This window comes from Micrasema longulum, unplaced genomic scaffold (assembly GCF_059751315.1).
Source record: "Micrasema longulum isolate JH-2025_06_02 unplaced genomic scaffold, ASM5975131v1 h1tg000934l, whole genome shotgun sequence".
Taxonomy (NCBI): Eukaryota; Metazoa; Arthropoda; class Insecta; order Trichoptera; family Brachycentridae; genus Micrasema; species Micrasema longulum.
Genome location: NW_028278125.1, coordinates 70959 through 93923, shown reverse-complemented (window position 1 = coordinate 93923; position 22965 = coordinate 70959). Strand labels below are relative to the sequence as shown.

The 22965-nt window shown below is 31.0% G+C and overlaps 1 protein-coding gene across 4 annotated transcripts in view; it reads left to right on the top strand.

The window, feature by feature from the left end:
* The window catches only part of Npc1a (Niemann-Pick type C-1a), a 50885-nt gene that overhangs the window by 19802 nt on the left and 8118 nt on the right, over window positions 1-22965 (top strand). For 2 of the 4 annotated variants that reach the window (XM_088231939.1, XM_088231936.1), the window contains 12 exons: window positions 3683-3889; window positions 5260-5538; window positions 5616-5823; window positions 6469-6640; window positions 7103-7364; window positions 7453-7654; window positions 7736-7936; window positions 8060-8231; window positions 8318-8540; window positions 8815-8946; window positions 9397-10178; window positions 10591-10678. In XM_088231939.1, the coding sequence (XP_088088065.1) occupies window positions 3683-3889; window positions 5260-5538; window positions 5616-5823; window positions 6469-6640; window positions 7103-7364; window positions 7453-7654; window positions 7736-7936; window positions 8060-8231; window positions 8318-8540; window positions 8815-8946; window positions 9397-10178; window positions 10591-10678 (2928 nt within the window). Of the gene's footprint in view, window positions 1-3682; window positions 3890-5259; window positions 5539-5615; window positions 5824-6468; window positions 6641-7102; window positions 7365-7452; window positions 7655-7735; window positions 7937-8059; window positions 8232-8317; window positions 8541-8814; window positions 8947-9396; window positions 10179-10590; window positions 10679-14359; window positions 22896-22965 lie in introns of those variants that run through there. The other 2 variants (XM_088231938.1, XM_088231937.1) reach the window with 2 other exon arrangements.

The window sequence follows — 22965 nt, the reverse complement described above, 5'->3', positions numbered from 1 at the left end:
GGATATCGGCAGCAGCACGAAAGGGAATCAGCAATATTAAAAACAATATTTGTGATTAAGTTTACCATGACATGATAAAAACTGCATAGTCCAGTAATCGGAGATACCCCAAGAAGATTTTAAGCGCTTACGGATTGAAGGAAAAAAAAGAAAGGTTACCCCTAATGGACTATCAAACTTTAAAAAATTATGAATTATATTATAATCGCTATGATGTTTGAAAGTTTCGTAATTTTGAAATTACTACCCCTGTGACATTACGAGTTGTCGTCGGCGAGTTGAGTGGACATTTAAAAAGAGAACCCCGTATGTACGAAAACATGCTAAACAAGGCTTTCTGGAAAGCGGAAAACTATCACAACACATATTTGATTGGCTATTCTAAACAGCTGTTGACCAGAACCTATGACATTTTAAAGTAATTTTTATAAAAATGTATTTTTATAATTTTTTTCATACATTTTTGAGAATCTTCACCATACGATTAAATGCTCTAATTTTTACCGCATTTAAGGAAACGTTTTATGTATCCAATTTCCTATATCACTGAACTTCCTCAATGGTTTTAACGCTTATTTTTAGCCACAAATCGTATCACCCTCATTCAGGCGAACTGGTAAATCTTCCGTTGAATGGTAACTTTCTTAACTCATAAATTATGAAATGAAAAAGCAAAAATTCACTTTGTTATTTGCTTTTAATATCTAGGTTTCTTTTTTCAATTCTAATATATTTTAATTGCTTTATTTTAGTATAAAAGACGGATTGTTGCATCAGTTAATGATTTTAACTAAACCCTTTTTTTAAAAGAATAACCCGCTAAGCCTTTATTTTAGAGGCTTGTCAGCAGGTTGGAAATAGAGGGTATGGAAGGAAGTTATGAAAAGTTCACCACAACATCCAGACCAATTGAGGAAAATAATCCATGTTTTTTTTAGCAACTGGTGGGAATCGATGAATGCAATGCCAGTTTTACAGTTGGCCATCTAACCGAATGCGTTCCAACGCCTGTCGGCCGGACCATAAATCCTACTTTAAAAAAAATATTAAATTAACTTTCCATTCTTGAGAATGTTGAGTGTCAATTGAAATTATTGTCGAGTGACCTCACATGGACAGGTGTTGAATTTTTTTCCCCGTTTATCGTTATCTATCCTGTGATATCAGTTTTGTCTCTCTTATCTACATTATAAAATATTCTAACGAGTTCCAGTTCTAAAAGACTAATGTAATGATAATATAATATTCAATCACAATTTATTAATACATAGCTGTTTTGTTTTGGCATATAATGTTTTTATATTACATCACACTATATTATAATTAGTATTGCCAACTAGTAACGCAGTTGCTACTATGTTTTACTAAGAATCATGTAATTTTGGTTGGTATTTAGATATCGAATATATTTTTCTGAGTTATTATGACACATAATTAAAACTTTTCATCCACAAATTAAAAAAGATAGCAATGTACATTATGCGGTATAAAAAAAAATTAGTGAATCTATTGAAATTCAGTATTTTAAGTATTTTTCTTATTCCAGTTTTGATAAAGATGTAAAGGCAACCCATCCAAAAATCGAAATTTGAGGCATTAGTGAAGTAATAATTATTATATAATATGTCATCTGGTTTCTGGCACAAGTTGGTAACTAACATTTCACCAGTTGTGAGATATTGCAATTCTAAAGTTTGAAGCTCATCCCAAAACAACTAAAATAAAGCCACAAGTTGAATACCTATTACAAAATATTTTTATTGTATTTATAAAATGCGACATGTTTTTATTTATTTTTACCATCAATTTTGACAAAAAATAAATAAATAGGCTACACTTGCCAACTTTTGCCTGTCAATAATTTGACTTACCAACTTTTTTCAATAATTTGACTCGAAGAACAGTTGAATGTAGATAACTTTACTATTATCGAAAAGAACATTTTTTTATTTAATTATTATTTTGAAAATTACAGTTTGGAAGCATTTATCAATTAACCGAACATGAATATAAATTTTAAGAAAATAACAAACTAATTATTTATAATTGTTAAGCATTTTTTGTTCTTTAATCGCTATTAAATCTGAGTTTTTTTCTCTAGGTTCTGGAACAGTGGATTCCACATTTTCGTTATAGGTTTTATTTACAAAATGGACTTTTTAATGTTCTAGAACTAACTTTATCTGGAATAGACATATTTATATGAAACTTATTATATTTTAAATATTAGATGCTTTTTAATGTTTAATATACTTTTAATGAGGAATAGCAAAGAAAACACTTAACTCGAAATATAAATTATAGACTAATGCGGTTGGTAAGAGCTGCCATGTCAAATCCACGATAAGCGATAATGTCAGGCAAAATGAAGTAAGTGATGTTACAACACTTATCCAGTCGATATTTTAACATTTGAGCATTTTTAAGTATTTTTCTTATTCCAGTTTTGATAAAGATGTAAAGGCAACCCATCCAAAAATCGAAATTTGAGGCATTAGTGAAGTAATAATTATTATATAATATGTCATCTGGTTTCTGGCACAAGTTGGTAACTAACATTTCACCAGTTGTGAGATATTGCAATTCTAAAGTTTGAAGCTCATCCCAAAACAACTAAAATAAAGCCACAAGTTGAATACCTATTACAAAATATTTTTATTGTATTTATAAAATGCGACATGTTTTTATTTATTTTTACCATCAATTTTGACAAAAAATAAATAAATAGGCTACACTTGCCAACTTTTGCCTGTCAATAATTTGACTTACCAACTTTTTTCAATAATTTGACTCGAAGAACAGTTGAATGTAGATAACTTTACTATTATCGAAAAGAACATTTTTTTATTTAATTATTATTTTGAAAATTACAGTTTGGAAGCATTTATCAATTAACCGAACATGAATATAAATTTTAAGAAAATAACAAACTAATTATTTATAATTGTTAAGCATTTTTTGTTCTTTAATCGCTATTAAATCTGAGTTTTTTTCTCTAGGTTCTGGAACAGTGGATTCCACATTTTCGTTATAGGTTTTATTTACAAAATGGACTTTTTAATGTTCTAGAACTAACTTTATCTGGAATAGACATATTTATATGAAACTTATTATATTTTAAATATTAGATGCTTTTTAATGTTTAATATACTTTTAATGAGGAATAGCAAAGAAAACACTTAACTCGAAATATAAATTATAGACTAATGCGGTTGGTAAGAGCTGCCATGTCAAATCCACGATAAGCGATAATGTCAGGCAAAATGAAGTAAGTGATGTTACAACACTTATCCAGTCGATATTTTAACATTTGAGCACTTACTTACTTAACTCATTTTCGATTTCGAAAAAAAGGTATTTTACACTTGTAAAATCAGTTACTTGCTTTTGCCAGATGTAGACACAGGTTATTTGATGCCAATTACCCAAAAATATCATTTTTTCCAAAATTTGTAGCTGTTAACTTGTGCCAGAAATCCGACTATATGTTTCTTATCAGAATGCAATGTTGTTTTTTAAATCTAACATATTTCGGTATAGTAACTTATATCTTATGTTAAGAGGTCACACGAATAATTGTAGACCTTTTCCAACAAGTAAATATAGTTCAGTAGATTTGATTCACATAGTCGACATAATTTACCTACCCACCGAAAATAATAATGGTTATTATTTTACTAAGGTGTGACATCAGATACGGAGCAGGAGCTGTCGTGTCCAGGGGGGGAGAGGGGTGAGAACAGTGGGGGGGACAGAACGGGGGCGAAGGAAGAGACACCTCCCTCGACGCTGGAGAAGCTGGGCGCGGGGACAGAAGCTTCCCTACAAAGGTTTTTCACCTGGTGGGGAACTCTATGTGCGCAGAATCCTTGGCCAGTTCTCTTCTTTGGTAACCATTTTGAAATATTTAACTCATTCATCTAAATTACAATAAAACAAAGAGACAAATTATTATTTTTCTAATGGTGCCACTCCGTGTTGGAGGCTGGCTACCATTCTAGCAATTTAATTTTTTCCTGTCATTCTGAATAAGGATTTGGAGCTACATTTCACTGCATTTCCCTTCAACTTTTCCTTGCAATATAATTTGGAGTATTTTTTTATTCTCTCCCTTTACAAAATGTCCAACGTACTCTAGCTTTCTTTCCTTATAAATTATGAATATCGTAGGTAGAATTTCCGAGCTTTAATGAGTTATGTAGCTGCAATATGTCTTATAAACTAACTCTTATTTGTAATAAATATAATTTGTCTAATATAAAAATAATAAAAATAAAATATAAATTCTTTTTTTACTGACAATATTTCATTAATCCCAAACTTTCAAAATTTTCCTTCTTTTAAAAAACACGCACTATCCTGGATTCAAACTAAAGATATTAACTCTTTTTTCTATGATATATTTTGTTGTTCTTTAATAATGAGGAATATTTTTATGTTTTTTTGTTAATATTTTCTATTTCCTTTTTTAATTACTATAAAATAAAAAAGTACCTTATAATCTTTTACAGAATATTTTCTCTTTCTTAATAGTAAAAAATATTATACCTGTCTATTTATTATAGGAGCAAAAATTCATAAACATTTCTTGTATACCCACGAACAGACCATGCCTTTGTGGGATTTTTTGTTTACTATTTTTACTGTTAAATGTATTTCATTGCTATGTTATCCTTTATTTCATGTATACTCTGTTTTACCTCTTATGTATATTATAAAAAAACAAAAAAAAAAACAAAATATAAAAAATAAAAATATATTTATAATCAACTCCTAAAAGACTGTGCTAAAAAATCCCTCTGGAAATGGTGCTGTAACATGTTGCATTAAGCTAAAGATGTCATTATTTAAATACGTGTTTAAAAATAAAAATTGTTATAATCAAATGATTTTAACCATAAACGCAAGGAACTAAATAGCCATCCGTTATCTAGTGATATTTTTTATTACTTATGTTTCTCATTGATCACATTATAAAAATGGTTAATTACAATACATTTATATTGTTTCCATGGCAAACTACATCGCTTATATTTGTAGATGTTGGATTTTATAAAAACGTTTTCTTGTTTCAATTTGTTTTCTCCAAACGTCTCTTTCATTTTCCGTTGAAAACAAAAATAATTTAAAATTAGATCTGCCCAAACGCAGCTCGGGCTCGTCAGTTTAGAAAAAACTTAGTGTTTACGCCCGGGCAAAATTGTCGAGTGATTTATTCATAATTGTTTTATTCCAATTTGACTGAGTGTATTTTTTTAGGTCTTTGCATGGTCACTGCATTGGGACATGGTATTAAGTACATGAAAATCACCACTGACCCTGTAGAACTCTGGGCGGCACCCAGTTCTAGAGCTCGCCTGGAAAGGGAATACTTTGATTCTCACTTTGAACCATTCTACAGAACAGAAATGATTATTATCAAGGCAGTCGGTCTCCCTAATATTGTGCATAATACGTCTAATGGAGTCATCACTTTTGGACCGGTGTTTAACAAGACTTTCTTAAAAACTGTATTTGACTTACAAGAAGAAATAAAAGGTTAGTTTATAGTAAATATTTTTTTCTTAATTATTAAATATAATATAATTGTTGTGATAACTTTGATAATATTTTAGGTATCGGAAAGTCAGATGACAGCGGGTTAGAACACATATGTTTCGCTCCCCTCAGTTCCCCAATATCAGGCCCCCCTACTCTGGAACAGTGTGTACTACAATCGGTGTGGGGATATTACCAAGATGATTTGGAAATATTCGACTCTACCGATGTTGATCCTGGCGGCTTTGAAACTAATTACCTTGATCATTTCAAGAGTTGCACACAGTGAGATTGACATATTTCTTTTGATTTGAATACATGTTGTTTTAAAATTGTACATTATTTAAGATATTTAAAGTTTTCAAAGTCTACAATTATTACTGTTATAATATTATCCCTCGTCCACCTCGAGAAAAGACAGACGGCGTTTCCTCTTAACAATTTGTAAAGTACATTTTTACCCAAGTACTTGATAAAGTTCACACATCGATACTTCAATTTATGATTTACTAATTGTTAAATTGTATTATATAGTTGTAATTTATTGGCGTTTATAAGTGATTCAATGAATTCTATGTAAAGAATATACTAAACTATAAGATAGATTGTACTCAGTATTTAACTGTTAGCGTTTGCCTACCATGCAAGAGTTCTCGGGTTCGATTCCCTACTTGGTTGTCATGAAATAATAATTTAAAATGGTTTTTTTTTTACACTAGAGTATTTAATAGTCCGTGGACTGGCACCTGAAATATAAGACTCATCATCTTACCTTCATGTAACAAAAATGAACTATATACGCTGTTATTTTTGTACTAATGCAATGCCTTATGCACCATTAGGTGTGGAAAGGGAATGATGATACTATTATTTCTGGAAGCCGCTGTGAATTATTCTTAATGTAATATTCAAATGCTTCAATTTGACTAGAAATCCGTATAACCCAGAGTGTCTGGCCCCATATGGAGGTCCTGTGGACCCTGCTGTAGCCCTGGGAGGGTTTCTGGCACCAGGGGAAGGTTTGAGCAAGGAAGCGCAATATGAAAAGGCTACCGCCATTATCCTCACTTTTATAGTCAACAATTACCACAACAAGACCAAGGTACGTGAAGTTTTCTGGCATTTCTTCAAATAACTTTATTCCCTTGTTACATGAGGCAGTTCTCGGACAGTATGTATATATGTATCTGACTTTTTAGTCTTTGTTTCTGAGAATTATCAACAAGACATGTAATGTATTTTCTATAAACCAATTTGTTATTAAAATGCCCAGCAAGATGTTTATTCCCCGTGATTTATGCGCATTTGATGAATGTGTTAATGGTTTACCATATCCTGGCGTCAATCTCCTGTCTGGGTAGTTAGGAGCGCATTAATGTTGACCTTTTGCTCTTGCACAATTCAGAATGTTGCCTTTTATTTAAATTTACATAGTTTAAAACGATGAGCGAGGTATTGTTTCGCGAGGACTTGTACGAGTAAATATCCTTTCGGTTTATATTCAATGTTTTCCAAAACATAATTCCAAATGTTTTTTTAGCAATCTTATCTTGATTTCTTGTAGCTCGCTCCAGCTATGGAATGGGAAAAGAAGTACATCGATTTGATGAAAAATTGGACAAAAACTTCGATGCCTCCATATATGGATATTTCATTTACATCGGAGAGGTCAATAGAAGATGAGCTATATAGAGAATCTCAGTCAGATGTGCTCACAATTCTCGTTTCTTACATCATTATGTTTGCGTACATCGCCATTAGTTTGGGACAGTTGAATTCTTGTAGCAGGTTGCTTATAGACAGCAAAATAACATTGGGTCTTGGAGGTAACTTTCAATATAATCCTATTATAATAGTGTTTATCTCAGTTTATCTATGTTTTAAAATAAATATGACTAATATTTTTTTTTACAGGTGTCTTTATTGTATTAGCATCCGTGGCATGCTCTATTGGATTATTTGGTTTTGTGGGTCTTCCCGCCACATTGATTATCATTGAAGTAATTCCATTTTTGGTATTAGCTGTAGGAGTAGATAACATTTTTATATTAGTTCAGACTCACCAAAGAGATGGGCGCCGCCCTAATGAAACTGTTGCAGAGCATATTGGCAGAACGTGAGTTAAATTCAAACCTAATTTTTCTTTAAATGCTCACTTTTAGAGATTCAGTTTCTTATTATTTAATTTAAATTGCAGGTTGGGTCAAGTTGGGCCGTCGATGTTGCTAACTTCTGTATCAGAATCGTGTTGTTTCTTCTTGGGAGGCTTGAGTGACATGCCGGCGGTCAGAGCCTTTGCATTATATGCTGGCATGGCTTTACTTATTGACTTTATACTCCAAGTTACCAGTTTTGTTAGTCTTCTGGCTTTAGATACTATTCGCCAGAACTCCAATCGGTAAGAGTTTCATTAATTTCTGTTTTAATCTGTGCTATTGATGACTGCAATATTTATTTTTTATAAACATTCTACTCGCAATTTTTTTAGCAATACAATGTACTTAGTAAAACAAATTTTTAGGTATGATATTGCGTGCTGTATGAGAGGAAATAAAAAAGATAATCCAGAAGAAGCTTCTGAAGGGATTTTGTATTCATTCTTCAAAAGTATATATGCTCCATTCTTAATGAACAAAACAGTTCGTGCCGTAGTTATGGTTGTTTTCTTCGGGTGGTTATGTTCTAGTATTGCGGTAAGTAATTTAGGTGTGGTACATATTTATATTAACATTCGAACTGTTGTTTTATTAGTTTGGTCTAAAATGTTCATTGTTTACAGGTTGCACCTCATATAGAAATAGGACTTGATCAGGAGTTGTCAATGCCTCATGATAGTCATGTACTTAAATACTTTCAAGATCTCAAGTCTTACTTAAACATCGGTCCTCCTGTTTATTTTGTAGTCCAAGGAGGTTTAGATTATAGTGAAATTAAAGTTCAAAACCTTTTCTGCGGTGGCCTTTACTGTAACCCTGACAGTCTATCTACACAACTGTATTTAGGTAAAGAAATTTTATTATTTGTATCTTTTCTGATTTTGGTTTAAAGTCTCTCGAATATCTTTGATTTTAATGTGACCCTCTTCTGTGTTAAATGTATGTAGCTGAGAGAGTACATGATTTATCCATATATTTTATCGGAAATAAAAAACTCTTAATTTATACAAAATTATAGATACAATTAAAAATTTTCTTTTGATAATCTGTAGTTCATAAAGTTATTAATAGCACTTATATTTTCTTATGTATAAATAACATATTTTCTTTACTGTTTTAGCTTCTAAATTAGGGTCTGAAACATATATCGGTCGACCTTCCAATTCGTGGATAGATGATTATATGGATTGGGCTTCCATCGACCAATGCTGCAGGTTCTTCCCCAACAATGGAAGCTTTTGTCCTCATGATAGTAAGTATAGAATATTGAAAAGTAGCTAAAAATTTTACAATAAGCAAAAAAGAACATCAGTATTGAGTACATTATTTTCATTACTGGAAATCGTATTTCCAAGTCCAAAATGTATGCCAAATCAGACAATATTTCTGTTGCAGTCAAAAACAGTATTTATAATTAATAAAATATTTTTTTATTGAATTGTTGACATTTTAATCCACTTATTTTGATTGACCAATAACCGGTTTCATTGCTCTCACAACATCATTGGACTTGTCAGACCAGTTAGACATTTTATTTTATTAATTATAATAAACTTCCACCAAGAAATTTCACTAACCAATTTCAATGTTTTAGAGGCAGTATTTGTTTAAAATAATAAAAATATAATGTATTACAAGTATGTACAAAAAATAATTGGGTCCCTAGTACTGGGTACTTAGTAATTTTGTTTTCTTATTTCAGGGCGCTCTTGTACAACTTGTAATATAGTTCTAACTGAAAAGGAACACCGACCAAATGCAACAGGATTCAAGACGTATGTGCCATTTTTCCTGCAAGATAATCCAACTGAAACTTGCGCAAAGGCCGGTCACGCTGCGTACGGCCAGGGAGTGAATTACGACTTCCCAGACTCAAGTAACCCTAAGTTGGCTCGGATCGGAGCCTCTTATTTCAGCGGATATCACACAGTATTAAAAACCAGCAAAGACTATTATGAGGCCCTACGTGCCGCTAGAAAGATTTCCTCGAATCTAACAGAAATGATCAACACCAACTTGAGGCTTCAAGGAAAGAATGAAACTATCGGCGTTTTCCCATACTCAGTCTTTTATGTATTCTATGAACAATATCTTACAATGTGGCCAGATACCTTGAAGTCAATGGGCATATCTGTATTGGCCATTTTTGTGGTTACTTTCCTGTTGATGGGTTTTGACACATTCTCTTCCCTCGTTGTGGTTATCACCATCACAATGATAGTGGTGAACATCGGTGGACTCATGTATTGGTGGAATATTACTCTCAATGCGGTTTCTCTAGTAAACCTGGTCATGGCTGTGGGAATATCCGTCGAGTTCTGTTCGCATTTAGTGCACAGCTTCTCGGTGAGTGTCGAAGGTTCCCGAGTGTTACGGGCGACGGATGCACTCACCAAAATGGGAAGCTCCGTATTCTCTGGAATAACATTGACTAAATTTGGAGGAATCATTGTGCTAGGATTTGCAAAGAGTCAAATCTTCCAAGTGAGTAGCTTTCTCAGAACTGAAATATTTCATGAAATAAAACACCATTGTTAATATTTCGCTTTATCAAATAAAAACAGCCGCTTGAATCTGATAGCTGTTTTCTTGTGTTGGTTTTGTTTTTGCTGATGTTTTGGACTAAATTGCTGTGTCCATCAATGTTATTACATCAATCCGGATGATGGACACTGCAATGTTTTCCAACACATTGGAAGAAAAGTGATCCAGAAAACAACAATCATTTAACAGTATTATCTATAATACATGCCCACTGTTGTTAAAAGCATTAATGAAGCTTTATTTTTACACACATAAAAATATTATGTTTATTAGTTTAAACATTTATAGAATATATAAATATATCTTTGAAGCCAATTATTTCTGGTTTTGACCACATTGTATTTTTATGCAGGTATTTTACTTCCGAATGTACCTGGGAATTGTAGTATTTGGTGCCGCTCATGGCCTTATCTTCCTGCCAGTTCTACTCAGCTATATTGGTAAGACAATTTGTTCAACTTTTTACTTATTAACTCTTCTGGTTCATTTTTCTGTATGATATATTATAATAATGCAAAATGTCTCAGATAAGAGGAATGAATTTAAAAAAATTAAATTATGTACATATTTCTTTTCCATTATGTTCATAGTATGAATCACCCCCATAAAAAAAATGAAGTACATTAGAAAATATGTATTATAAATATTGTGGAGTACTTATTTACATATGCGTATCTACACATACATACATCTGCAAGAAAACTAATTCAATTTCCACTCATTAAGCAATATGTACTACTCTATTTTTTTTAAATCCAAGAAATGTTTTGAATTACAATTCCTTAATCTATGCATGATGATTTGATAATATTATAAATATTGCATGCTTTTTTTAAAAAGAAATATTTGTGTTCTTATGATATACCCAAATATTTCATTTTGAGGGCCATTTTCAACGAGTTGTAAATAACTCACTATTAAAAAATGGAATCGAGTTGGGATAGAGTGGGATTCGAACCACGGACCTTTGGTCCGTGAGTCCGAGACACTAGCCACAGGACCACAACCCGATTTCGATTAATCACCGCAATATTTAATTGCGGACGGGGTGGTATTTTTAGGACACATCTTGATAAGTTTCATGTCATTATTTAATTTCACGGGAATTGGTGTTTGGTAAATTACAATAATTGAGGTTCATATGTGCACATTAATTGCATGTATGGATAAAAGGAAAAAGAAGGTTGAGCGTACATTGTTGAAATGTACCTACAAATACATTACTGTCATGCATGTACACATAAGATCGTTAGTATACTGATAAAACTCTAAATGCATTATTGCCTGTTCTGAGTAAAATCTATTTGAATGTTTGACTTTGCAAGTCTTTTCCTGTCTTTCTTATTCATATTTTGGACATGATACAAACGCATTTTGGGAACGATTACATATGGTGAATTGGATACAAAAATGTTTTCTTACGCTTTGTAAAACTTATTGGCTTGCAGAACAAGAAATCTTCATGCGATCCTTAAGCTAATGAGATACGACGCAAATACAGCATTTTCATTAATATTAACAATATTTATTAAAAAAATCATATTCAACAATTTACGTTGAAAAAAGTCCACTGGCTTGTTTTCACTGTGGGAATGCTTTGTTTCTATATGATGCGTGAACTTACTTGGGCGCATACTTTCATTCGCTAATATATCGTAGCAAATCACGCAGTGAGGACGCGGATCTTATCATATCATGATGCCAAGTGAATCCTAATTTTAGATAAGCAGGGTCATATTTTCTCACAACTTTCCATCGCTTGGTTTCATACGAACTCGTTGAGGGAGTTCGGAAGTCAGACTCCTTGTCACTTTTGTCACATAAAAGATCTCTATACTGGTGGGTCGCAACCCATAGTTTGGGAAACCATGGCCCAGTTTAATAGTCTACTAACAAATAAAGAATACCACTGAACTTTCTCATACCTTAAAATTGTTTCATTGATTGAGAATTTTAAAAAATATCTAGTAAATGGAATTTATGGTTTTCACTGGAATACAGTTTTTTTTTAAGTTCTTTTAGCTGGCTTTCTATACATGATTACTTTGAAACTAAACCTCGGGGGGATTTTATCAATTGGTACAGCTCGAAAAAAAAGACATAACTGCATTTTTAACTTGTTATATATTTTATCAGTATACGGATGATATTGTCATTTATGTTTATTTCAATTATTCATTTTGATGAAGGAATGCTAGTAATCTATGGTTTTATGTGGAGTAAGAAAGTGATAAAAAAGTGCTGTCAGTTTTTATTTACATTTTCGCTAGACACGTGTGGGTTGTTTGCTGGTTTTAAACATTTTTGGTATTTTCTGCATTAAAACATTCTCAGCTTATAGTTTGTAAATTAAAAATATAACAAATCTAAAATTTATACCTCATTTTGTTTAATCGACATGAACAAGCACTGAAAACAAAATAAATAAATAAAAATGTAATTTACTTACAACCTTTTTTCAAAATTTTTTATTTATGTTTCCAGATTTGAAAAAATAAACATATTTTTAGTTGTGTCAGATAAAAAAAGGTGTTGGTATGCTTCAAACATTATTGTAGAATAAAATCACTAATATTGATCATCGTAATTTTATTTATAAATATTTTTATGGTATTTATCGTTTTCACTAATGATTTATAGTTTTTGTATTGATATTGACTATGTTAGTTTATAGCCTAATACAGGCTTAGCCTTTAGGTATTTATTGAAACAAAAAGACATTCTGTGTTAACTTGTGTGAAAAATAACTAAAAATAATATATTAATGTAATGTACATTGGGAGATTTTTGTATAAAAACTGTCACCAATATTGTATTTTTTATTATTATTATCTATTCCTTCAGCAAATTGTAGGATAATCTTATCATTATTTTTACAATCAATACAACAATTAAAAATAATAAAACCAGGTTGCGAAACAAAACAATATTCTTAGAAATTAAGAACAAAAACTAGAAAAAAATTCAAATGCTTTTTGAACATATCCTTTTTTTATCTTGTAAAATAACAACACTGAAAAAAAACTATAATCACTTCCTTACATACAGAAAAAATAAAACTGTTTTTATAATTGGTTAACTCAGACTGCTTAAGTTTTTCATAAGAATTGGTCGTACCTGCTTTAATATTCCTATGAATCCATTAGTTTCTATTTTGTTAAAAATAATCGCTCGTTTACATCCTCAGTCTGTATATTTAAAAAAAAGTATTATTTATCGGTGTCTGCAAATATATTAACTTAACAATGTTGCATCCTGCACATCAAAAATGCAGAACTGACATTTCATTTGGTTGGGCTTATTATTATTTTATTATTGACTCATAATTTTACATTATATTTTATTTTGTAATCATTACTCAGTAAACCTGACTCGAGGCTGAAATTTGACTAATAATATATTTGACTATAAATGAATTACTACATGCGAGTATTTTAGTATGGTACTCGAAAACCATACATTCAATCTGTTTCGAGATAGCTATTTCAAATTTAGCGTTTATTTTCCTCTGTACTTTTGACACTTAGCACATGGTGATACTGAAGACAAATACTGCTGGATTATTTGGGTTTTTATTAAGAGTTTTTTATAAAAGGTTTTGATATAAAATTTAATGCTCATTTAAAAAATAAAATAAGTATTATTTAAAAGATGATTTGTCAGTAAATATTCCGTATTTTATAGCTTAGAAGCTTAGATATGCTGGGTGCTGTATTGTAATGGCCAGTAAAGGACTTACTGATGTGTTGAATTAAATTTTGACCACTACAGTCCTCCCAGTGAGAAAAATATATATATATATTTTTTTTTTATATACCCAGGTAACAATAAACAATATTAAATATTTATGAATTTAGTAAACAGAATTGACATTTTTTTGAATAAAACAGTAACATAAAAAAATTAAAATCTTGCAGTTGCTTTTTTATCATGTTCGCTAATTTCTAAAAAATAAATGTACTTGATATTTTAATTTCACAATACAACATTAATCAAGCCACTCATTTACCGTGAACATGCTTGTCTTCTGGTGAGCTGCCCTTGTTTAATATTGAGTACGTATTGTGCCTTATGTGATCCGAGTTGAGTTTAGAGATAAGGCATAGTATTGAATTCCACAGGTTCACCGATGAATAAAGAGAAGCTGGCGAAGCACCGAAGGGCCCTGGCTCAGGACGGGATCCAGGAGACCTCGCTGACCAGAGTAAGGACACGGGGAGAAGGGCACCAACAGTCCCTTCTCGGCTGACTAACCAACCTTCACTGCCTTATCTTTCTTCACCCCAACCCTCGCTTGGTTTAATCAATCACCTCACTACCAATTTATACAAATATTTGGCTAGGGATAATTATTTATTTAAATTACTTTCTGTAATAGTAAATTATAAAGGGACATTTATTATAAACTCATTGCCCATATTTTTATACTCTGATTAGCCATTTTGTAGTTTTTAAATATGTAGTTTTTTGGAAACTTTGAGAGATATTTCTGAACTTTACAGATTATATAATATATTCCCTCCCCCGCCCAGAATCGTAAGCCACAAAAACATCATAAAGGTATCCTGGAGTTTCATGATAATATTTTTATAGGCAGTACTAATGTACTGCATGCATTAAATATCAAATATCTAGTAATATTTGCAAAACAATGTTTTACTTATCTGGATTGAAAGCGTTTAAAGTTGCGAAAGAGAAGTTGATATATATATATGTATATTACATGTAAACGGTGTTTGAGGGCCAGACCACAAAACTTCAGTGGAATATTCCTCATGCTAAACAAGAAAAAAAATCTAAATAATTTTTTCAAAAAACTTTTTTATGATTTTTTTCTAATCTGAAAATGGAGTAAATTCTTAATTTCTCGGACAGCATCCCTTCCTCAAAACCCTTCCCCTACCCTACTCACCCGCTTCCCTTGTCCGCGTCCGGTGCGTAAAGCTTTGTTGGTCAAATACGTTATTTTTTTGTCTCATTTTTTTTGTAGGGTAAAGGTAGGAGTTTGTGGTAGTGATGCTAGTCTAATAAATTAAAGATTTACGCCATTTTCAAAGTATAAAAAGAAAAACAGAATTCAAAAAATTGGTTTTGGAAAAAAAATATTATGATTTTTTTTTCTTGTTTATTGTGAAGAATGTTCCTCCGAAGTTTTGCAGTCTCCGTGTTTGTAAAGGTGTTTGTTCTTGAATGAATATTTTGAGATATTAATAACTTCTTAAAACATTTTATATAATTATCCGAAGCCTTATATTTACATTTGTGTTAAAATTATGAGTTTCTTTCCACAACTGGATACAATGTGATTTTTTTTCAGTAACAAACAAAAATGTTTTATGCTGTTGACAAAGCATAAAGATGAATTAGGTAGTTATTTAATTTTGATACAAACATTTTTCGTATTTGAAAACAATTTTCATCACAAGTCATAAATAAATTTAAAAATTATAAAGTTTTTTTAGAAATGAAAGGTATTAAAAATATATATTTATAAGTTGATATAACAACATAAACATTTCAATTCCTACAGATTTATGAATTGTTTTACACATCTAATGATTCCGTTTAAAAAAATAAATATTGATACTTACTCCATATTGAAATGGTTTCTAGAAAATGGGTAATTTTGTAATATAATATTTAGTGTAATTTTATTCCTCTTAAATGTTTTGGTGATAATTAGTTAAATAAATTAAATTTATTGTTTGCTTGCGGTAGGTAAAATAATTTATTTTCTTATTCGGTTGGATCCAGGTCATATTTAAGTTCTTATAATCTATATGTTTATGATAAAATAGGTTTTTGATCAAAAATAAAATTTGTTAGTTTAATTCGACTGAATATCCACATTATATTGTTAATAAATAATTACGTTTTTATAATAAGTCTAATATTAGTGATGGCTCATATTCTAAACAAAAAAAATTGTGTTTATTTATATATTTAAAATATTTTTGAATTTTCATGGGATTCTTGTGCAGTTATATAACGGGTCTTTATAAAATGACTAATTTGTTTATTCTCTTGGTACTCCTGGTATCTTTAATCGGTTATAAACACATTCCTCTTGGTTTTTAAACACCTGATTGTGAAAGTCTGTTTTAAATACTTTCCTCTATCGTGCTCAGGATTGTGAAATTTTGAATAACTTGTGTAATTCGGTTATTCTCACATTTTTAAAAATCTTAATATAATGTCTCTAGCAACTGAAGGATTATTTTTTATCTGGATTCTTATTTTTTTTTAAATTAGGTAAAAATAATAATTAAACTACCTGTTTTTGAATAGCAGCATATCGTTTTGAACTGTAAAAACAATTTTTTTAATGACTAAGTACTGGATGAGATAAATTCTCAAATATTTTCTATGGAGAACACCTTTTTCCGATTTTTTTAAGTCCAACCTGATGACTCTTTCAGTGTCTTCTTTACAGTTTTCAGAACTCAAGAATTAGGTTTTATTTTGATATATTGAATATTTAATTTGTTGCCTAGATTGACTGTTATAATCTTAAGAATTATGAAAATTAATAAGAGAAAATAACGAAAATCTGAAATGAATAGACTTATAGAACAATGTTAGTCTTTATTTAAACACCTGATATAACAAAAATAAAATTATTTCTCAGTTTTGCATTTCCCCATGTTTGAGAGTCATAATAAGTGAGTCTTAATATATTTATGAAATATTGAGAATTTGATATTCTTGATTTTGCTAAATGGAATAGTTTCGAGTTAAACACTGGTTTAATGTTCAGTGGTTTTATTTATGGCTGTCACGAAAATGTACCCGTCCAATAAGTAATTTTTTCATATTATATAAAATAAATGTGTGTAGTCTAACCTATATTTATATAATATAACCATGTTGAACAAATACAGTAAACCTTTTCCAATATATTGAAATATTAGTTTGCTTTAGTGACTTCTATTTTAATTCTTAATAGACATAAATTACTCAATTTGGTTTATTATTTTTTCTTTATTATGATCCAATTTGCTAAAAAGCAAATAGGATACAAAAATCTGTTGACAGAATTACAAATATGTTATGTGTTTGCTTCCGCTCGTCAAAAAGATTGTGAAGTTTTGGTTCAATGTTGTGTTAAAATTTCCAATATGCATGATTATTTATGTGTGTGTATTTTGAGTGCTACTTAATTGGCTATTTTCAGTTTTGTGATTTAATTTCCGTTTTTGTTAGTAACTAACTCTTTAACACTACTGAATTTAACCTCAAAATGTAAATAATATTCATAAAACTTAACATATTGAGAACTTTTACTTTTTAATATAAAATTTTCAGTTGAGAAAAAAAATTATGTACATTTTTAAATTCTATAAAACACTATATTAAACAGGGTCTGTTATACATATGTATTTACAATATCATATTGACTCTTGTAAAACAAATGTATTAGATTTTTATAAAGAAAGCTTATAGTTTCGTGAGTTTACAGTAAATTACAGTATTTTATTTATTTTTTTCTTTCAATCCTCGTTTTGTATATTTTTGTCAATAAATAATTTAATAATCTTATTTTTGTATCATTTAAAAACCTAACATTTCATTTTATTGCATGGGTGTATTTATTAAATAACGTTACTAATCAGAACTCGCTTTATTGTGTAATTTCTTAAGGGAAATTTATTTAGCAAACTATCACACTAACAACAACTAATAATCCTGTTGGTAGATTGATAGAGAACTGTTTAAATATAAACTTTTGCTGAATTTTTCTTATTAAGAATATAAAATCTCTATTTTGAAAGAAAATCAATTATTAATCAAAGAGAAAAGAAGGTTTAGGAAACTCAATTTTAAACTTCTGTTTAATCACGTGTTTTTATTTATATTTGAAAAATGTATAAAGATTTATTAAATATCTCTTCTTAAGTCCAAAACGTTTTCATAATCCTTAAAAATAATGCGCATCCAAGTCTTTAATACTGAAACTGTATTTTCAGAAATGTCCAATCGAAACTGACAGTCCCCAGAGAAAAATATAAACCCATTATTAGTAAATGTAGAGAAAATGATAAGGAAAGAAATATATGTATATTGGAAAGAGTCAGGTCTATATTTTTCTTAATAATTTATAAAAGTATTCATAGATAACTTTTAAAGTTGATCAGGAATTGGATTTAAATTTTCATAATAAATGTTCCAATTGTTATTCTTCTCATCTTGCCTATTACAAATTAATTAGAGATGGATTTTAAAAATTCCTTTCACTATTAAGGCTTGTAACATTACCCCTAAATGTATTTTTCTCTGTGTTCTATCATACTTGCAATATAAAAGTGTTCTCTAAGTTATTTAATACAGCAGCATGTTGATGTTTAATTATTTTTTGAAAAAAAAGTATTTTGGTTGAGTACTACACTACTATTAGTTTTAATATTGATAATATAATCATTTAATAATATGATGGAATCAATCCAAATCATAGTCCACTTATCAATCCGCACTATCCACATTTAGTTATTCCTTATAACAAAAAAGCTATATCTTGTATCTGATATGTGTACGGCATGAATTTATTAAAAATGAAACACCTTGTATTTTTTACCTCATAAGAGTTAACTTTATTATACACAACTAGTTTCAGGTATTCTGAATTACCCATCATCAGGTGTAAATATAAACTACTGTACGACATACTAGGGAATGCTCAGTTTGTAACTTGCAACTAAAAAACAACCTCAACAAAACCAAGCAAATGACGTAAACAATGGTTGCTAACATTTAATCATATCTGAACTTGAGAATTGAATTGTTAATTGAACCAAAAGATTGGCACAATTTTTTGAGAATGTATGAAAGTAAATATTTATATCTTCTCTCCTTAGTTACACCATTTATAACTGATAATAATACAGTTATGAGAAATACAATTTCCCAGAATTACCCAACCTAACAAAGAAAACAGAAAATATATAGAGAAAAAAAAATATCTTGATTTCTCAACGTAGTCTGCTTTTAGCTTAATACACTTTTCCCAGCCATGTTCAATCGCTTTGATACCCTGTTTATAATGAGAACCACTAAACACCTCAAAATAGTTTTAAACCGTCGACTCCACCTCTTTATTTTTAGCAAATCTTTTACCACCGAGCCATTTTTTTAAGTTTGGAAAGGGAAAATAATCTGAGAGGACTAAATCTGGCAAATAGGGTACGTGAGGAAGCAATTCTAACTTTAACCCATTGATATTGGCCATCGCGATAACGGTTGTGTGAACTGGTGCATATTCTCGATGAAACATCTTTTTTTTTTGCCGAATACGGCTGTTTTTACTTCATTTCATCACTCAAACGTTTGAATAAGTTTGCATAATACTGATCATTGGCTGTATTTAATTTTTAAAGATAATTAACAAAAACTATCCCATGCACATCCCAAAAAATCTGAGCCCATAACCTTGCCAAAAGATGCAACTGTCTTCCCCTTCTTTTGATCCGATTCTCCCCTTGCAGTTCATTGTTTTGCCTGTTCCTTTGTCCCAGGCCCTGAAGTGATAGACTTATGTTTCATTTATAGTTATGAATCGACGCAAAAATTCAGCTTTATTGCTGTAAACATCACCAAACACTTTCCGATTTCCAATTTTTCAGTCAATATGCGATATACACCACTTTTCGAAATGCCTGCTCTGTCTGCTAGCTTGTGCACTTTCAGTCGACGGTTATTTAACACCATTTTGTGAATTTTCTTCACCAACTCTGGCGTGGTCATCTTGTTTGGTTTATCACTTCGATGTTCGCCTCGGCAGCTCGTGCGGCCTTGTTTAAACTCTGCCACCCAATATTTTACTGTTGTAATCTAAGGAGGAGACTACCCTAGAGTAGAATCTAGCTTGATTTGATTGATGACCGAGACCTTTCAAATGAAAGTATTGTATCTCATAATGTTGACCAATTTTTTCCATGTTCAAATTCACTACAAGCGTTCACTGTTGATGGCTGTCAAATGTTAAACAACGTAGTGTTGTCTTGAAATTTCAAACTTTAGGATTTTAAGGTTGGTACTTTGGATTATGATGATTTTTTTTAAACAACAACCGCCATCTATACGTCAGGTCAGGTACTTCTTGGACTATGCCATGTATATAGTGTTCTGCAAAATGATTATCTGAATAAAAACTAACTAAGTGCACGCACGTTAACTGCAGATGCCAACACACACTCCGATTTGCCTGCACAGTCATAAAATTTTGTACGGTTCCCTGCATAGTTTAAGATGACTGCACAGTTTTTTCATCTGCATAGTCCGGCTTCCTGTGCTGGCATACTGGACAAGATTAACTGAGCATCTGGAATAACTTCCAATAACCTAACGGTTATGTGCATAATTTCTACCATAAGATCATGCACATTGATCAAACTTTACTCAGATATTTTCAAAATATTCAATGTTTTACAATTTAGAAAATAAATGGGTATTAAATGTCTAGGCGGATAAAGAATACAGTTCTGTGTGAAATAAAATCAGAACGCTGGACAAGTATTTTGGACCTAATGTCTGCTCTCAGGTAAAAATCCTGAACAAGGAAATCAAGTGGAGATAAGTCCTCTTACTTAAGTGGTTGACGCGTTGTCTACTATTCTTGAGGTCCTAGGTTTGATTCCTGGCAGGGTGGATATGAAATATTGATTTAAAATGTTTAAACTGCAATATTTCATTGTTTCTGTACTGCTACCCGAAGCGTAAGTCTGATCACCTTAGCTTCATGTAAAATATGGTCGAAATACATATGTTACATGAAAGTAAGGTGATCGGAATGATGAAGTAAAAAAGCTTGTGTAGTTTTTTGCATCAAAATTTATAGTACATATTCAGTTATTGCCAAATATTATTTATGCATGTCTTTTTCGAATGGCCGAATTTAGTAACTTTTATGATTGTTTTAATCTAAGTAGTGTGATGTATAAAAATACCTATACCTATAGAGCGTCACAACACACTACCGAAGAAATGCGGTAGTGTGTTGTGACGCTGTTTGGTAGAGTTTCGATAAAAATTAGCTCTCGAATATAAATTTTTTATCAAAACTCAACCGGGCAGCATCAAAACACATTACCACATTCCTTCCGTGCGCTTAGTATTTTTTCAATAATCTTCTGGAATGATTCAAATTGTTTTGATTTTTATAATTTTTTACCATAAATAAAATAATATGGATTATTTGGAGTATTCTCCAAAAAAAATATTATTTTTGAGTATTCGTCAAAACACGTATCTAGTAGGAATGTTATTAAATTAAGAATGTTAAAATATAACTTCAAAGTTCACACAAATATATGCATACTGAATATGGTCTTTAAAGAACCTGGCTACTGTGTAGAAGGCGAGAGTTCTCATTTTCTTAAACCTCCCCCTCCAAGCCCAAATCCGTAAAGTATCAGGCTATTAGGTAAAAGGCTAGCTCTTTAACATCTTCAGGTTTAACCAGTGGTCCCACGAGGATGAGGCTTTTTTTTATGATGTAAAGCATCACAAATAATATGTATAGGTGTTTTCTCATCTGCACTGCAGAACCTACCTCTAGAAATTTCTGAAAGGTTCATTCTGCAGTGTTCTGTAAGGGCTCTAGTGATAACCCTCACTTGATTTTAGCTGAGCTTTATTAGGTCAAAAGCAAACTTTTGAGAGTCCCCTTTTGTCAGTTCCTTTGCATGATGATGACCAGGTACTTTTTGCCAGAGCATTTTGCTCTGCTTCCTGGCCTATGACCTAAGCTCGTTACGAGGAGCACATTTGGGCAACCCACAGTAGGGCTCGGGGCCTATTAGGGCTGTCTCAGCTCCTAGATTTGCCAATTCATCAGCTGCCTCGTTACCGACCACGTTTGAGTGTCAAGGTACCCAAATTAATGTCACAATGTTACACTCACCGACACAATTAAGCGCCCATAGGCATTCCAAGGTTAATTTAGAATTGATCTTGACAGATCTCAGTGCTTTTAGAGCAGCCTGACCATCTGAGAGAAATTATTTTGTTTTTGTATTGTCTGCAAATTTTCATGTGCATAGGATCGCATAAAGGGGCAAAAAGGCATAGATTGTATAGAGTTCCGTTTGGAAGATAGGGCCTAGGCTAATGGAAAACATTTTAGCGGGTCTAACTCTGTGTATCCCGGGTCCCAACACCATCTATATAATGGTATATTTATGTATCACTTTGTTTGAAGTGTCCTATAAAGGGTTAACATTATGGGTTTGTGAAAAAAATACTTATCATTCTAATCAATTCTACTAGGAGTTTTATCTCATTTAAACTATTTTTATACCATCAAGCAAAGGCAGAAAGCATTTAACAAATTTTATAGTTTTAATAGCACTGCTTTATTTCTTTATGTTTTCCTTGCTCTGAGATTTTTGGTTTTTTAAAAACTTTAATATCCTTAATGCAAGTCAATATTTTTGACTGATAGTTTTCATTGCACTTGTTGAAAGGAAACTAAATTATCAATGTATTGAAATAGATAATCAAAATAAATATGTAAATGATTTGTTTGATAAGTTGACAGTTCTGTTTATTCAAAATTGCTAACTAATTACTTACATATTATTCAATTTTTTATTGTGCATTTCAATGTGTAAAAAGAGAACAGTGCATTAGAATCCATTTTGCAAATTTCAATAAAAATTTTACTGAAAATCCTTTTTATTTATGTTTTGAAAATATAACAAAAGAGCAGTGCTGTTCAAGGACGAGCTTGTGC